At 42.6% G+C, this 17,688-nt stretch overlaps 2 protein-coding genes across 2 annotated transcripts in view; one reads left to right on the forward strand and one right to left on the reverse strand.

The window, feature by feature from the left end:
• LOC139609633 (protein NLRC3-like) overlaps window positions 1-17,688 on the reverse strand; it is a 90,522-nt gene that overhangs the window by 17,414 nt on the left and 55,420 nt on the right. The window lies entirely within an intron of this gene.
• The window catches only part of LOC139609617 (protein NLRC3-like), a 165,607-nt gene continuing 163,716 nt past the window's right edge, over window positions 15,798-17,688 (forward strand). The window contains exons 1-2 of the mRNA XM_071464469.1: window positions 15,798-15,995; window positions 16,311-16,460. Coding sequence (XP_071320570.1) covers window positions 16,330-16,460 — 131 coding nt within the window. The 5' untranslated portion in view covers window positions 15,798-15,995; window positions 16,311-16,329. The remainder of the gene's footprint in view (window positions 15,996-16,310; window positions 16,461-17,688) is intronic.

Below are 17,688 nucleotides of genomic sequence, written 5' to 3' on the forward strand. Positions count from 1 at the left end.
AAAAATAAAAACTGTTTCAAATAGAAACTGCAAAGCGCAAAACTTCAAATCACTTCAATTCCAACTTCACATCAAAATACATGAAGTAAAGTGAAACAAGAGCTGCCAGAGTTCACTGTAAAGTGCTTTCATCAGGTCAGAGACAAACTGCTGGAACTAGGAAGAAAGAAAAGAGGGATTCAGCTTTGGCCTCCAGAGACAAGAAGTTTCCAAACTGCTGGACAATCATCACCTGTCATATAAAAGATAACACAAAATAAATAACACAATTAATGAATGTAATGCAGCAATTTACTGAATCAGACAATCACATGTTTTGATCAGACTATTTAATGCTTGCTATTTTCAAGAGTACAGATCAGTTTCATTTCAAATGTTCTTTTTGTTTACATGAGTGATTGTGTAACAAGATAAGGAAACAGCAGATTATGTTGAAAATCAAGCATTTTTCTGGGCTGGAAAACAAAACATTTAAAATGAAGCATTTTCTGAACTTGCAGGAGTTTGTATGAATCCTGAACTTCATTCCTGCAGACTGGTGAACCCCTCTCTCCCTTCAGAACAACTGCTGCTGACTGTTCACACTGAACACTGAGCATTGTTCATAAACTATGTCACGACTACTGTCCATCAAATAAAGCTGCTCAGAGACTGAGTGGGCTCTTTAATGTGACGTGTTTGAACAAATCCATCACTTTGTCCAGTTGACTTCTGACTGTTTATTAGAAAGCTTCAATCAAAGTATAACGTTAAACAGAAAATATCGGAGCCTGCTCACCCTCTTTGTCACAAAAAACCTGCCACTCAAATGGACGGGCAAAAAAACCACACCCCTACAGCCTGCCACCGGATATGATAGTCAAATCAACATGCAGCCTAAACAAAATGAACAACACAGGCTCCTCCGACCTGAGTGGGTGAGTGACCTTAACCATTATGTTAAGATATAATGACAATACAACAATAAAAATACAACAGTGTAGAATCTCAGTGTTTACCTGAACTTACCTTTGGTGAAATGTGTGAACTTTGATGGTTGCCAGTGTTTGCCCTCCCCAGGGACGGAGGAACATTTGATTGTACAGATCCACAATCTCCTCCTCTCTGGGTTTTCTTTCTCTGACAGGATTCTGTAGAAGCACAAGTCAGACTTGTCTCCTCGTCTGTTGGTGCATCCAGCTGCACAAAGACTGTTCTGGCCAAACAAACCAAAGAACCTTGTAATGGAAGGAAGCATTGGGTGCGTTGGAGATGGACTTAAGCTGACTTCACCTGACTTGATAGTCAACGTGATCTACCAGTGACTGCAGGGGTGGAGTATAAAACCACTGCAGTATGTCAGACTGATTTATGTCAACATGTCAGACCATTTAGTAAAACCTGTAAACTCTGTTTACTCACCCAAACATGTGGTTCTGAATCATTTTCAGGCCAAAGACAAGTTTAGACCAGTCTCTGACACATGAAATTACATTTAGTCAGGATGTCATAACAACCAATGCAGTACCAAATGCTACTTTTGGTTTTTTCCTACAGTGTTGTAGGTACTGTAAATGTCGTAGGTACTGGAGATCTGATTCTTCCAGGACTGACGAGAGACTGTTCCAGACTGTTCTAGTCTGACATTAAACTCAGAGAGAAGAAGACAGGTACAGTAACAATAACAACATGTGGAATGACAGCAGCAGGTTCAGGTGCAGCAGCAGGTCCAAAAAAAAAAAAAAAAAAACACACCATGCCTGGTGTCTGCAGTTTATGATCTGACTCAGATCATCAGGACAAGTTGTAGAGGAGCAGAAGTCAGTGTGTAAACGGAGCCACAGGAGGAAACAGCTCAGAGACAGACATCAGATCTGTACAGAGTTCAGGCTGAGTGAGTCTCAGTTGTTCACTTTATATTAACAACATGTCGTCAACATGTTCATGATCTAAAATTAGACCTGAAACGATTCCTCAAGAAACTCCATTAATGAAAGTCATGGAGGCAAATTCTTTGTATCCAAGCTTCATTTAATCCATATGACGGCTCAGTTCTCTGCTTACACTGTTGATACATGAGGGAAGGCAGACGTGATTTGATGGAACAGTTTGAAAAATGGAGAAAAATCCTGCCAGAACTGGTTTGGCCTCTTACACCATGCCACAAAGTGAACCAAGAAGACAGTAAATACTTTACACTGGAACTGCAGTTAGGTTAAAACCTGTAGTTCTGAAAGTTAAGCTCTATCAACTTAAAGGCAGGATGTTAATATTTTATTTATTTTTCTATTTATGCCTTATTTTGCCTTGTGTGCATTTAGGAAATGACTATTTGACAATTTGAAATGACTTACCTCAGAACTTCAATTAGAAGCCGAGTCCATTTTACTGTCCTGGTGTGGCTGCACAGTTTGTCAAATAAACGCAGGTCTCAATTAGACGCCCGCTTCTCTGGATGTATCGTCCCTGTCAGTTATCTCATTTGTTCATGCAAATAAAGATTTAAATAACTATGGCAATCTTCAGCTTTTATCCTTTCTAAAGTAGGCTACCTGTGTTTAATATGGTCCTCTCTCTCTCTCTCTCTCTCTCTCTCTCTCTGTACATGTGGTTGTCCTAGATACGCTGTCTCTCAGAGCTAGATCAAATGAATTTGTTGTAATATTTTGTTGGATAGCCTGGTAATATTAACAGGAGCATTATTCATACTGATTTAATTAATCAATTTGACAGGATTTCCCATAATTCCTGTGCATGAGTTTTGTGCAGATGGAATTAATGGCCTGTCCCATGTAGACACCTGTCCCAAATATAGGTCAGTGGAATTCAGTGACCGAAGCAGATAAAAGCCCGAGGTATCAATTTAAGTTTTATGGTTCTTATTTTTTATGGATTTGTTTTTGAATTTCAAAACCAAGAATGTAGCATGGTACTTGCACATGGCTTCAGTTTTTACAGATAATATTGTATGAAAAATTAGCATTAAAAATGAAGTGATTTTTCTTGAAAGTAAACCACTTACTTTCTCATTCTATGAGACCTGTTTTCTCTTTTTTATATTTTCTATTGCTCTTTAATAAGACAAAAATAGTTCTTATCAAGATACTCGATCAATCGATAGAATAATTGGTAGAATACTCAATTATTAAATGAATCAGCAGCTGCAGTCTGATGTCAAGTTACTGTTCCTGTATGTGAACTATGACGATGACTTCTGTTGTAGCAACGCTCCACACACAATGTTCACCGAGGATAACATTAGCTTGTTTAGGCTAACATTAGCTTGTTTAGGCTAACGTTAGCTTGTTCAGGCTACCGTTAGCTTGTTCAGGCTACCGTTAGCTTGTTTAGGCTAACATTAGCTTGTTCAGGCTAACATTAGCTTGTTCAGGCTACCGTTAGCTTGTTCAGGCTACCGTTAGCTTGTTCAGGCTAACATTAGCTTGTTTAGGCTACCAATAGCTTGTTCAGGCTAACATTAGCTTGTTCAGGCTAACGTGGCGACAGCTCATCATGTGAGCTGGGAGCTTATAACATTAGCAGCTACAGTCTCCACTGTTCAGTCTGTCAGAATATAACAGTGACTTTTAAATGAATATTTTCCCTCCATGACTCTGTCCCCTCGTCGCTCAGTTGAACTCCTGCTGGACACTGACTGTATGGAGGTGTGTGTACATGCTGCTGACCTGTGTGGAGACATTTGTTTCTTTTCCCCTCATCAGGTAAATATTCTTCTCAGTGTCCATTAAACACTGGAAACACTTGCACTTTAACTGAACACGCTCAAAAGAATTCAGCATTATAACATCACTCACACACTAATAGCAGGTCCACAGTGGAAGCAGCAAATAAAAAAAAAAGCTGGCAGATTCCTGATTTGAACTGATGCAAGTCTGGCTGTGTGCGCTGGGTCACACATGAGATGAGCCCACTGAAGGTGAGCGTCCTCTCTCCTGGAGTCCAGATCACCTCTGTCCTGTTCCTGCTGGACAAGTGAAGAGCACCTGACTACAGGCAGAGGCAGGGCTCAATGTCAAATGTTCAAAATTAGTCAATTTCTAACACTTCATCAGTGTAAAACTTTAATTCTGACAAACTTTACTGATGCGTTCACTGTCACCAGGAAATCTCCTTTTCTCCAAATAAAGGAAATTTATGTTTATGGACAATAAACACTAAATGTAATATTATATTGTATAGATGTAGCTAACATCCCAGGGCTTATGAGGAAGTAACCAATGCGTGACACAGTTTTGGAAGACTGGATAGTTGCTATTTAAGAGTGCTCACAGTTATTTGTCAGTCATGTCCCTTTCAGGTAAGGCAAATGAAATTATGATACCTGCTGCCACAATGTGAGCTTGCCGGAGGGGCAACACACATTGCGTGGAACAGTGAAGGGGTAATGCAGGGGTCATGGTAGTTTGCCAGTCAAGAAGCAGAGCAGCTCAGACATCAGGAAGGAGCTCAGAGTAGAGAGCAGAACCACTTGAGTTGAAAGGAACCAGTTGAGGTGTGTTGGGATCTCAAGTCATGAGGTCTGAAAAGAACAATAGAGAGGCCCGCGTGCTTCTCCTGAAGCCTGACTCGAGCCATGCCTCGTGGGGAGAACAAAGGAGCGAACCACATTTCCCTCCAGGCTATGGGCCAAAAACCACCCCCACAATTCACACCTATGTGTAAAATCGGAGTTTGAAAGAAAACTCCGCAACGGCATTGGCTGAGGCCGGGCATTCCCAGCAGGGATTCCCGGTGGCGTCACTCAGGTGATAAAAGCAGCGCGGTGACTCTCCTCCTCGCTCTTTACCGTGCGTCGAAATTGCTGCAACAGCTGCAACTCCGATCGCTGAAAGGAAGCACCACACAAACGTTTGGAGATATTTTTCTTTTCCCATAGGCCTTCAGTCTTCAACTCGCTGGACGAGTCAACAGACTGCTCACATTCGCTGAATGTACCGGATCCGAGGGAGACAGCCGCATCACGCCCGCTGGTCTTTAACTTTGCCTGCAGAAGGACGGAGGATTTTCCCGTCGGAGGAAGCGGACACGTTTTCCCTCCATCGTGTCGACTCTGCTGTTTCTTCCATCGCCCCGAAGGACAGCCGCCGTTATTCCTCACGGAACGAGATAACGGCCCCGCCAGCTTTCAGGACCGCGCTGAGGCCGCAGCGGCGGATTTCCACACATCCACTCCAAGTAAGAGGCTTGTGTCTGGGCAGATCGTTAGAAGGTGCAAAAGTTTAGTATCATTGATCGGACTCTCTGATATAACTTGAATCAGGACCGCTGCGTCCTATGCTATTGTGTTGTAATTACTATTGCTTAGTTGTTCTTATGGTCTACTGCTGTTTTACTGTTTATACCGTTGATGAACATTAGCCACTAGTACCGGAACAGTCCGGGCCGTTCTGCTGAAGTAGGACGTGCTATTGTGCTTTGTTTATCTTGGGTGATCGGAGCGAAGCTGCCGCATCTGTACACTCCGGTGTCGCTGCACAGCCTCGTTACCGCGAGTGAGCCAGTGGACTCCCTCTGAACCGGTTAAAGGACCAGTCTCAGGCCAGACGAGTGTTAGCTCGATGCCCTGGTACTGTGTGGTGAAGAAAGAGTTCACTGGACCTCTCGACGACTCACAGAACCCTGAGACACGGGTTCTGTATCTTTCTCTCTCTTCCCCTTTTTTTTTTGTCCCCAATTAACACGTACACGTACACACACACACACACGCCTACACCCATACAAGTGAAGCCTTTGTGCTCGGATCGCGTGACACCACGCGGACGATGTCCACGCCACCTCTCCACTGAAAGCACGTGGGAGGTCACACCTGGACTCTTTTGTTCCTCAGTCTTGGCTTGAATCCGGCGCCATCTTAGACCCCACCTACGTGGTCTTGGCCGCCATCTTCCTACACGCATAGACACTCCCATACACATAGACACTCCCATACATATAGACACTCCCATACATATAGACACTCCCACACACACAGACACTCCCACACACATAGACACACCTATACATGCACACACACACGAACGGACATACAAGCTTCCACATCATATGCCTATTATTTGCCTTGGTTGTTAGATATAGTATTAGTAGTTTAGTGTAACTGTAATGAGAGTTTGTTGATGTATAGTAGCATTGATTGCCATTGATGTTGCAATTGTTAATAAACTCCTCTTTACTTTAAGCGGTCGTTGCCTGTGATTATTGGTGCATGTGTACAGTGATAACGGCTGGTTGGGATGGTCAGTGCTCGAAATTCAACCTTCATCGGTTAACTTATAAGTGCTAATATGTCCATTACTGACACTGATCAGTAAATGCCTTTGAGACTGAAAACCATAGTTTGACTGTCAGTCCCTGGTTACAGGGTGGTGCCCCGATATTATTACATAATAATAATAATAATTTAATTAAATATTAATAATTACCTCGGTAATTATTAATAACTAACTGACAACCAAACATTTGCTCCTACTATTCCCAACAGGTGGTTCAAGCATCTGATCGAGATGCCCCCTGAGTTCCGGTGGAGACCTGGTCAGCATGGAGGCCGATGGTGTCAAAGCACTGAACCAAGAGCTGGAAGTCCTCTTGGTCCTGCTTCCCGTTCAGCTCACAGGCACCACCCTACAGCACGACAGAGAAAAAATAACTGTGTAAAATGTCTAATGAGTGAAAGAGAAACACAATGAAAACCAGAGATGAAAACAGTTGTATGTTCACTGATGTGTGATGTACTTGGTTGAGGTAGTAATAGGTCTGAGCTCCCTGCAGGTAGAGCTCCTGTTTGTCCCAGTCATTCATACCTGCCAGCAGCTCATTAAACACATGGTGCTTCCTCTCCTCATTGGCCTACAAGGCAAATGAGACAAGAACTAGACAGAGGCACCAATGCAGTTCATAAATTCTGAAGTGAAAACTGAAACAAACAAAACACACTTCATGAAGCACATGTCAGTCAAAGAGTATGAAGAAATGAACTAAAGGACTAACTGTACATTCAGAATGAGAGTAGAGACACCATCAAAGTGACCAGAAGTCGTTCATGAGCAGTGGCTTCCTGTTTGGCAGTGTGTGGTGTGGGTGTCAGAAAAAGTTTCAGTCAAGGCAATTTTATGGTAATGAGCAATGATGCAGTTTGGCAGCAACCAATCAGAATATATAAGTGCTGCGCTCTAGAGAACTGTGGTGAACACAACCATGTAAAGTTTTGTTCCCAGTGGAGGAGAAATTGATTCCATGATTAATTGACTAATTGATAACATGTCATTGTTTGCTCACAGGAACTTAAATAAAATAAAATAATAAAAAAAAAATGATGTGTAGACAAAGGTGCCTGACACAGTTGCCTGTAATATATTTTGTGAAATAGTAGGGAATTGCATGCTAACTAGCGCCGTAGCATACAAAACAGTGATGCTTGACAACTTGATCAGTTGGTAACATTAATGTTGCTGATTAAAGAAAAAAAAAAAAAGGACAACTGAGGCTGATGAGAATGTCATTTTGCAGGTTATAAATCAAAGTAATGGGCAATTTGTAAGTCTGACCTCACGATGGTGCTAGATGTAAAATAAGGGGGTCATTAAAGTTATCACAATTGATCCAATGATCAATCCATGTCTGTGCCAACTGTCATGGTAATCCATGTAGCACTTGAGTACTACAACACTGACTGAAACATTTGACCTGTTGGTGGTAGGAGACTGTAGATAGAAACAGATTTGTTTTGGTAAATTTTAGCCAGTTATCTATGCTTTCTTTTTTTTCTGAAGCACCTTTAAATTGTCCTTACCCTACATGCATGGTGTGATTTTCTTCAGCATATACCCAGCTATATGTTATCTTTTTCAGTTTTAACACAGATGGCAGCTGCTGGAGAGGTGAAGAAGAGGAGAGGACCTGAGTTACCTGATGTAAAATATTTCAGATGTGTGAGGCCAGTAATGAAACTTACATAGATACAGTCACGGTGGAACCTCTTCTTCAGGTTCAGAAGCACAGAACTCTCGCACACTTCTCTGAGAACATACAGTAGGCAAACAGGTTAATTATACTGTAGGTGCTCTGTGTGTGTGTGTGTGTGTGTGTGTGTGAAGTCCACCTCCACCACGCTCCTCAGGACCAAGACCTTCATACACCTCAGCCCTCACCTTCTCTCTACAGCCATCTTCTAGTCTGGCGAGCTCTGTATATATCATTAGATTCTCAAAACCTGATCGAGAGCCCTTCATGTGTTTTGTTTCTACGCTTCTCTCTGCTGCTAATGTTCCATAAACTTTCCACAGCAGGTAACTAATCCACTTGCAGCGATGGTGCAGTGTGCTGCAGCGTGTTTTAGGTTCTATTGTATCTGCACAGACCTGGAGATGAATAAACCAAGAGGAAGTCTTTCATGGCTCATTGTTTTGTGTGCACAGCAGCTGTGAGTGATGAAGCAGAACCGACTCCAGCTCCTGGACATCAGACAACCATAGACTCACTGTTCTGAAAGAGGGTTGGGATTAAAGTGTGTGGTGCTCAGTCACTTTGGTTCAGAGCAAGTTTTCTGGATGACTATTGGGCAATTTGCTATGAAATTCAATCTACAATTATTGATGAAGGGGGATTCTTAGAGTTTGGAGGTGAGACTAAGATGAAATACAGCTACAGTAACTACCATTTTACACTGTATCTGTATCCATCTGGACCACTAGTACTTTAAAGAGCCTGCCCACCCATTGTCCATCCACACAGGCGTTTCCACTTGTTTGACCTCATTAAACCTCCTGTGAGGACTGTTAGTGTGGGTAAGGTCACATCTTCATCATTGTCAGTGGTTCATGTGAACACAAAGCGGTGCAGCTGCATGTGAATGTGAGTGAATGTGGACAGATGTGTGTTTGGTCCAGGTGTGCTCGAGTTGAAAATATCTCAGTTTACACCAAGGATTTGCAAATAATCAAAAGCTTTAAGGCTCCAGTTCATGAATGTTGAAGAACTAAAAGCAGAGGGATATGAAGGAAAATAAAGAGCCAGAATTCCCAGGAGCCAGTACATACATTGGTAGCTGGCTACAGGTTCTGTCTCTGCTGTCAATACTTTGGTTGTTTGTGGTGAATAAATATGGTCAGTCTGTTGTTTCTTCCATCCTCTAGGCCGGGGGAGCTCACAGGACTTTCATAATGCAGTGTTAATACCTGTGTGCTGATGCTTCGGCTCTCCAACATCTCCTGGTTGGGGCCCTCTGATTCCCATGGGCCCCTTCCATTGTTGGCAGAAACAGTCCTGACCTGGCCCCGTTATCATAGACTGCCCCTCTGCTGCAAAGAAACTACAGGTATTAAATAAATATGTTGCACTACAGTACAATATCATACTTCAAGTAGAAGTAGAAACATGAAGCAGGTATGCCGACAGTCCCTTAAAACTATATGTTTGCTAAATTTACTCAGTTTACAGCACTGGAAATTAAATATTTAATTGAACTTTATATTCATGAATAAGAGGTTTATTTGTCCAGTTACTTTCGGCCCTTCTAATCATCACATCTGTGTATATGAAGAAGTAAAATTTCTACACCGTTCGTCTGATGTGCATGTCAACACATCACACCTCCCACTGAAACACAAGTCAGCACTTCAACCTTGTTGTCACTGTTTTCTCTTCCAGTTCAGAGACGACACTGCTCCTGCTGCTACTTCCTGACTGCTCAGTCTCTACTTACAGTCTTTTTCCTACAGTTTCCTCAAGGTCAGGCCCTTATCAGCTATCAATGCATCATCAACAAATACACAAATACAGACTGAATGTATCTGGTGGCAACTTTCTACATAACTTCAACACAACTTTCTGGACTCTGAAGTTATGAAGCTGTAACCTGAGATAAAAACGAAAACTCCAGAAAAGCTATATAGGCCCGGGAACCCAGCCATGGTTTTATAGCTCATTCAACGTCTTCAGGTTGCAGATGATGATGACTCATCTTGCAGGGTCTTCCTGAGAGAGAGCTGCTTCTGTCAGCCGGCCCAGCCTCGGCCAGGTTCCTTAGAGAGCTCAGGCTGCAGTGAAGCCACGAACGTGGCTCAAGGCAGTTAGTGGACAAAGCGCCTCATTTCTTAATGGATGATCAAAACTCTTGGCTGTGCATGTATGACAACTGATCACTCCTTTATCTGCTTCATCAGAGGTGGCCTGGCTGCCGCGGTTCACAAAGACACAAAGATTAAAGTTCAGCTTTTAGAGAAAGAAAAAAAGAAAAAAACAGAAGCTGAAAGAGAGCACTGAGTTTTGGAATATAATCAGACGAGCCAAATGATGGACTGGAAGTCTAAATGTTGTCCTCATTCAATCACTTTTCTTTGTAGATGAATGATGTGAGAAAATATCAGTTACAGAGTAAAGACGTGTGAGTGTAATAAGAAAATACAAACAGACACATTAATTCCTGGGAGAAAACATGTAATAATTATCCACAAGGAACTGGAGTGTGAAGTTACAAATCAAAAAAACAATATAAAATTGGATTCTTAATCGAGTCACTGCAAAAATATATTCTAGGCTGTTGCTAAAATACCCAGCATTCTGAGACACAGACCAAAATATTCCCTTGTATGATCTGAACAGCAGCCAACCCCAGTTCCAACAGGCCCACAGGTACAGTGGACACATAGATACTGTATATATTAAAAACATTTCACTACAGTAGCTTACAATTACATTCCTAAATTACATTGTTCATTGCTCGCATAAAGAAATGGTTTACATAAGGAGGAATGTCAAAAATAAAAATGTTCACTTAGTCAAAATTTTGATCCAAATAAAAATGACTCAACTTAAAAATGATATCAACAATTATGAGATACTAGGTGAAAGTCATTTGAGTCAAAAATTATAATAATAATAAGGAGTTAAACTTGGTGAAGTATGAGATTTAAATAGTCAAAATTATGGTGGTACTAAGTAATAAGCTGTTGATGTAAAAGAACAAACTTAGAGATGACTTGATGATAATGTAACACCAAATCATGAGACACCAAGTCAAACAATTGTGTCTGGAGCAGAAATATAAATTTTAAATGAAAATATGACCAAGTAAAGATAATGACTTATGAAAAAACTCTACATCAAAATTGAGATAAAGAAGAAAATGAGAAAATAACAAAAAAAGAGAGAATAAATACTGACTTAATATTTTCACAAAAAAATCATTAGTAGCTTATGAATTTGGCATAAAAAAAGAATTCCTTAGGCATGACGCTGACTTTAAAAAGTCAGTCAATTTTAACTAAGTGTCTCAATCATGACTCAGTATCTCACTAGTTTGACTTGAAAATTTTTTTTAAATCTAATATCTCATAATTTTGAGTCACCTTGAGTTTAAAAGAAAAAAAAAAAATCATGCCAAACGTTTCATCTGATTTTTTTTCCTTTCCCTGGCAGAAATGGGCCTCCATACCATAAATCTGAAGTTCAAATCAAGAAAAAAAGGCACAAATCACATAAAATGCAGTTACAAAATATACAGTACAGTGTGTAGTCTTTAGGCACAGGTGGTGTCTCTTCCTCCACCCTCCGTCTCCACTGCCAGTCTTCCTGCTGCTCCGAGCGCACTCCTGCTAAGAGCCCTTTGGCGTCTCTCTACGAGGGGCCGATGTGAGCTTAGAGTCAGGGGGGAGGTCAGTCAGTGAGGGGAGGGGCCAGGGGACAGTAGTGGTCATGGCTACAGGACTGCAGAACGCTTCATACACATGGATAAGTCAGTTCTCTGTGAGGAGACACAACAGAAAGACAATACGACACATCACTGTGTGTTGACACCACAGCTGTCAGCGACACAGCTGTTAGACACATGTGCGACCTCTCACCTGGATACAAGTTAATAAGAGCAGAGTTCATGTGCCAGCACAGCCATGAGCTAAAAGAGGCGAACAGCTCTGGAGAACTGAGGGGAACAGCACAGGTGGTGATCAGTCTCCATGGAAACATCACTACATGCATTTTAAAATCCTCCTTCTTGTCTATAAAGCACTAAACGGTCCTGGGCTCAGACACATCTCAGCTCTACTTATACGATGTGAAGCATCAGACCCTCGGGTGATCTGGAACAGGTTCACTCACTGCTCCAAGAATCAGAACCAAGCAGAGTGAAGCAGCTTTGAGTGTCTCTGCTCCTCACCTGTGGAACAAGCTTCCTGAACACCTGAGATCTGCTGTCAGCTCATTTCCATCAGAGCTTCAAACATCTGTTTGCTGCAGCTCACCAATAAATTACACACGCCACATCTGTTTAATCTTGTGCCGTGTTTTCAACATCTTCTATCACTGCAGCTCTTCATTTAAAATGGTGTAAGTTTCTTACCTGATTTTCTGTAATTGTCACGTGACTTATCAAAATGTTTTTATTTATTCTAATTATTTTTTAAATGCTATTTCAATGTCTTCTTAACGTTCTGTTTTAATATATGTCCGTGCCTCTGTGAAGCACTTTGAATTGCCTTGTGTCTAAATAAACTTGCTTTGCCCATGAGCAACACCGTTCATATTACACACAGCTTCCATCACCATGGCTACAGCTTTAAGATGGACTGTGTCCATGTTCACCTTCAGGTTTTAAGTGTGACCAAAATGGATTTTTGGGGGGAAACAGGAGCCCCGTACATAACATGTAGGAGTTCTTGTAACTAAAATTTTCTGACTTATAAATATTGTTCAGGCCAAAATCCAAGGTGAGACTCTTTCCAGTCACTACTTTCCATCACAATTAACAGAAAATTAATAATAATTGGCTAATCAGGCCCAATTATATCTGACCCCAAAGACCATCTCTGAAGACACACAGGCTCCACATCTGCTGGTGGTCACAGCTGAGGCATGATGCAGCTTCAAACTCTGGCAAAAGCTGGTAAGTGAAGCTTGAGTTCATATTTCTAGTGAATATTTATCACTAGTATTAAACATTTGGCCTGATGGGGTATCTATAAAAAGATTTTCAGAACATTCAGTTCAGAAAGTGTCAGTGCAGCCCCTCCTCATATTTAAAAGGAGCTGAGAGCAGTGTTTGTAGCATCTATGATCAAGGACAGAGCCTCAGAGGGAGCAGTGAGCGGCTGATACTCACATCTGGTCACCTTCCAGTCACCTCTGGATCTCCTGAAGGACTCCTGTAAGGAAACACAGCGTCACGGTGGTCACACACTCTACACGTCATATGAGACCTGCAGCCACTGTTGAGTCACATCAGGACACAGCTGGCTGCGTTCACAGGGGGGTTGTACAAATCGTGCAATGGGATGAAGTTTGGTAAACGCTGCTGCAGCCGCCAACTTGTTGATGTGGGTTTGTCTGATGACGACGGGAGCAGAAAGCTGACGTACCAGTGAGGAGAGGCAGCACACGGTGCAAATACAACCACACTGAAGGCATCACATGTACGTCTGATTCTTCTACGTCCTAGTTTGAATCCACTCTCTCCTCTGTCTCTCCAGCACTCACTCTCATCATTCAGCAAAGCACGCTCCATAACACACAGGCAGCAGGCAAAGGTCACGTCCACACAGTCAGCCACAAACAAGGTGTGTGTGTAACAACAGGCAGACAGCTCATCAGCAGCAGCTCATCAAACAGAACACTGCATCTGGACGTGTAGTGTTCCCTCAGCCGATGGCACGTGCATGTTTGATGATGCTGAGCCTCTGAAAGACACGTTACCTGCGTCCTCACTGTCTCGTCTGGCGTCTCTACAAGAACGGAGGTGACAGAAACTCCTGAGCGCTGTCAGACATGAAGACTTTCCACAGTCAAATGAACAGACTCAGAGAGTGGGCACCCATGAGCAGGTGAAGCTCCGTCATGCAGCGGCCTGCGTTGGGTGGAGGTGCCTGAATGAAGAGGAACCTCGAGCAGACGGCGAGGCTCCACCAGGTAGCGGGTGGGGACAAGGAGAAGCGTTCAAACTCAGATGGAGAGATCAGGTAGAAGCCTGGAGGAAGATGCAGGAGGTTTCTGAGAGGTGCAATCAAAACCCAGTGAGCATTTAGTGAAATCATGATGACGAACATCTTTTTTAGAAGAACAACTGGTGCAAAAACACTCTGTGTTCTTATTGTTAAGACGGGATTACAGCAAGTAGACTGCACCGGGTCGAGGCTCATTTAAGACACTGTGGCCTCTGCTTTCACAGCACTGTGTGTGTGTGTGTGTGTGTGTGTGTGGGTGTGTGTGTGTGTGTGTGTGTGTGGTAACGACACTACGGGATTTGTCCCCACTACTTTCCATCTGAGCTACTGACATCAATACTCTAATCACAGTTCAACAAACAGTGTTTGTGAGCCACACTCTGCTGTCTGTGTTGGTCAGTTGTGCTGACTTGTTGTCCACACTGTGACAGTGGGGTTGTGAGATCCTGTGGATGATGTGGTGAAGTGTGTTACCAAGAGGTTGGATGTGTGTGTGTGGCTCTTTAATTTCAGACAGCAGCTCTCTTTGTCGTCAGCGGTGAACTCAGCTGATGAGCCACACTGGTTGTGTACTGGTTGACTGGGATCAACAACACTCAGACCAGTTCATTTAGTTTGTCCACTGGTGGAAAGAAGCTTCCAGGGACAGATGTGTGATGAAGATAAACCTCATCATCAGTCTGACTTTGACTCACTCCTCCTGTGGTTTCATGGCTCTTTGCAAACAACAAAAACGCTGCATCGCTGCCACCATGTGGACAAACAAGGTCATTTCATGTCCCATCACATTCCATTCCAAGAGAACTGACTGAGCTTCATGTTAAAATGCATCCACCAACGAAGAAGAACACAACACATGGACGACAAGAGATGGCAACAAGAAGGACAATAAACACCTGTCCACCATTAAAGCTCCTCTGACTTCATCCTCCCTCATATCACTGAGCACTGCTGCAGACCCCCACCCTTCACTCACCTGATGGAGGGATGATGGATGGATGACAGCTGTTGCTAGGAAACCTCAGCTACATGAAGTCAGGTCAGTGGTTGCTGAGATGAATCAGTTTGTGGTTATAATGAGACTCGTTAGTGAAATAATGAGACAGGTTAGTGATGTATAAAATAACGTGACGTGTTGTTTCAACAGTTTGTTCATTGATCTGTTTGTTCATTGAATAAACTACATACATGGTGTGAAAGAAGGTATTTCCATGACTGGAGGACAAATTGATCGGCTGCTTTCCCTCATATTTATTCAGGAAGGAGCCAAAACCTTTGTCCAGGGAGTCTCATCTGATTCTTTTAGGGTTTACCACTGACTTTAGGTGTTTGTTTTTGTATAGTTTGTTGTGTAACAGTTGACAACATGGTGAAATAAGAAAGAAAGAAAGATACTTTTTTTCTTTTGCATCACTGCTTTATTTCAAGGTGAATCGAGAGCTTTTATTCTGAAAAGTTCAGATAAAGTTCAGATTCTGTTGTTCTCTTGACAGAGCTCTGAAATACACACCAGTTCAGTTAATCCCTCAGACAGACATGAACAAGAGCAAAGTAAATTCCAGTTGAATATTTTATCAATCAATTTCTTACATTAGCATTTCATTACGTTCTGACCTGCTATCGAATGGCTGAGAAAAAAACTGGCCTGAGGCCAAACTTGCCGACCCCTGCTCTGAGGTCAAGACGATGGCTGGACGTCGTAGAGGAAATCTACTCTGGGGAAAAAGAGACTGTTTACCTGAGAGCTAGAGCTGGACTTCATTCAAGGACAGATCCCAATCTTATCAGACAGGAAATAAACCAAAGTCCAAGACTCCAGACCATGTTCAACAACTGTCATACAACACACACACACACACACACACACACAGACACACACACATACACACACACACACACACACACACACACACACACACACACACACACACACACACACACACACACACACAGAGTCATGTGACTTCCTGTACCTGCAGAGGGGAGGAGCAGCTGAAAGTGTTCAGTGAGCTCAGACTCCATTTGAAGTGGACGGAGCAGAAGGAGGGAAACTGAAGGCTGAGGCAGGTGAGTGTTAACACAACATTATTATTATTTCACTGTCAACGTCTCTGAGTCAGTTTGTCCCTGTGGACTGTGGAGGGAAGAAGAGTCACAGTGAACTTCTGTCCACACAGAGACACTGAGAGGAAAACCTGTGTGTGTGTGTGTGTGTGTGTGTGTGTGTGTGTGTGTGTGTGTGTGTGTGTGTGTGTGTGTGTGTGTGTGTGTGTGTGCGTGTGTGTGTGTGTGTGTGTGTGTGTGTGTGTCTCTTGAGCAGCTTGTTTGTCCTGACTCTTGTGTGTGTGAGCTCACAGTCAGTGTTACTGGTTTCCCTCTCAGACTGACTGAAGTCCTGAAGATGAGTGATTGTGTGGAGGAAGAGGAGGACAGAGCAGAGTCTCCAGGACCCAGCTGTCTGTCTGTGAAGAGTGACGGGTCCAAACTTGAACCTCCATTCTTCAGTCCTGAACCTGGACCCTCAGACTCACAGTAAGAGACCTGCTACAAACCTGTGAACCTCCAAACTGTCTCTGTAACAGTGTTTAGTGTGTTGAGCTCCTGCAGTGATGTCACTTCCTGTAACAGCTGCTGTAGTGTCACAGAAAATAACTTCCCCTGGTTCCTCTGACATACACACATGGACAAAGTTGTTGGTACCTTTCCATTAAAGAAAGAAAAACCCTGAATAGTCACTGATATAATTTGAAACTGACAAAAGGAATAATACATAAAAAATTACTGAAAATTAACTAATGAAAATCAGACATTGCTTTTGAATTGTGGTTCAACAGAATCATTTTAAAAAACAAACTAATGAAACTGGCCTGGACAAAAATGATGGTACCCTTAGGAAAGATTGAAAATAGTTTGACCATATGGACGTGTCAAACTAAGGTGTGTCCTGTAATTAGCATCACAGGTGTCTTAAAACTTGTAATCAGCCAGTCTGCCTATTTAAAGGCTGAAAAGTAGTCACTGTGCTGATTGGTATCATGGTGTGTACCACACCGAACATGGACCACAGAAAGCCAAGGAGAGAGTTGTCTCGGGAGAGAAAGAGAGAGAGAAAATTATAGACAAGCATGTTAAAGGTAAAGGCTATAAGACCCTCTCCAAGCAGCTTGATGTCCCTGTGACTACAGTTGCACATATTCAGACTGTAGCCAGCCTTCCTGGACATGACCGCAAGAGGAAAATTGATGACAAATTGAAGAGACGGATAATACCAATGGTAACCAAAGAGGCCAGAACAACTTCCAAAGAGATGAGAGGTGAACTCCAAGGTCAAGGTACATCAGTGTCAGATCGCACCATCCGTCGCTGTTTGAGCCAAAGTGGACTTAATGGAAGACGACCGAGGAGGACACCACTGTTGAAAGCAAATCATAAAAAAAGCGAGATTGGAATTTGCCAAAATGCATATTGACAAGCCACAAAGCCTCTGGGAGAATGTCCCTTGGACAGATGAGACAAAAATTTAGCTTTTTGGAAAGTCACATCAGCTCTATGTTCACAGATGCAAAAATGAAGCATACAAAGAAAAGAACACTGTACCTACTGTGAAACATGGAGGAGGCTCGGTTATGTTCTGGGGCTGCTTTGCTGCTTCTGGCACAGGGTGTCTTGAATCTGTGCAGGGTACAATGAAAACTCAAGACTATCAAGGCATTCTGGAGTGAAATGTGCTGCCCAGTGTCAGAAAGCTTGGTCTCAGTCG

This window comes from Trachinotus anak, unplaced genomic scaffold, assembly GCF_046630095.1.
Source record: "Trachinotus anak isolate AG129_WGS33_773 ecotype Australia unplaced genomic scaffold, CSIRO_AGI_Tana_v1 ptg000026l, whole genome shotgun sequence".
Taxonomy (NCBI): Eukaryota; Metazoa; Chordata; class Actinopteri; order Carangiformes; family Carangidae; genus Trachinotus; species Trachinotus anak.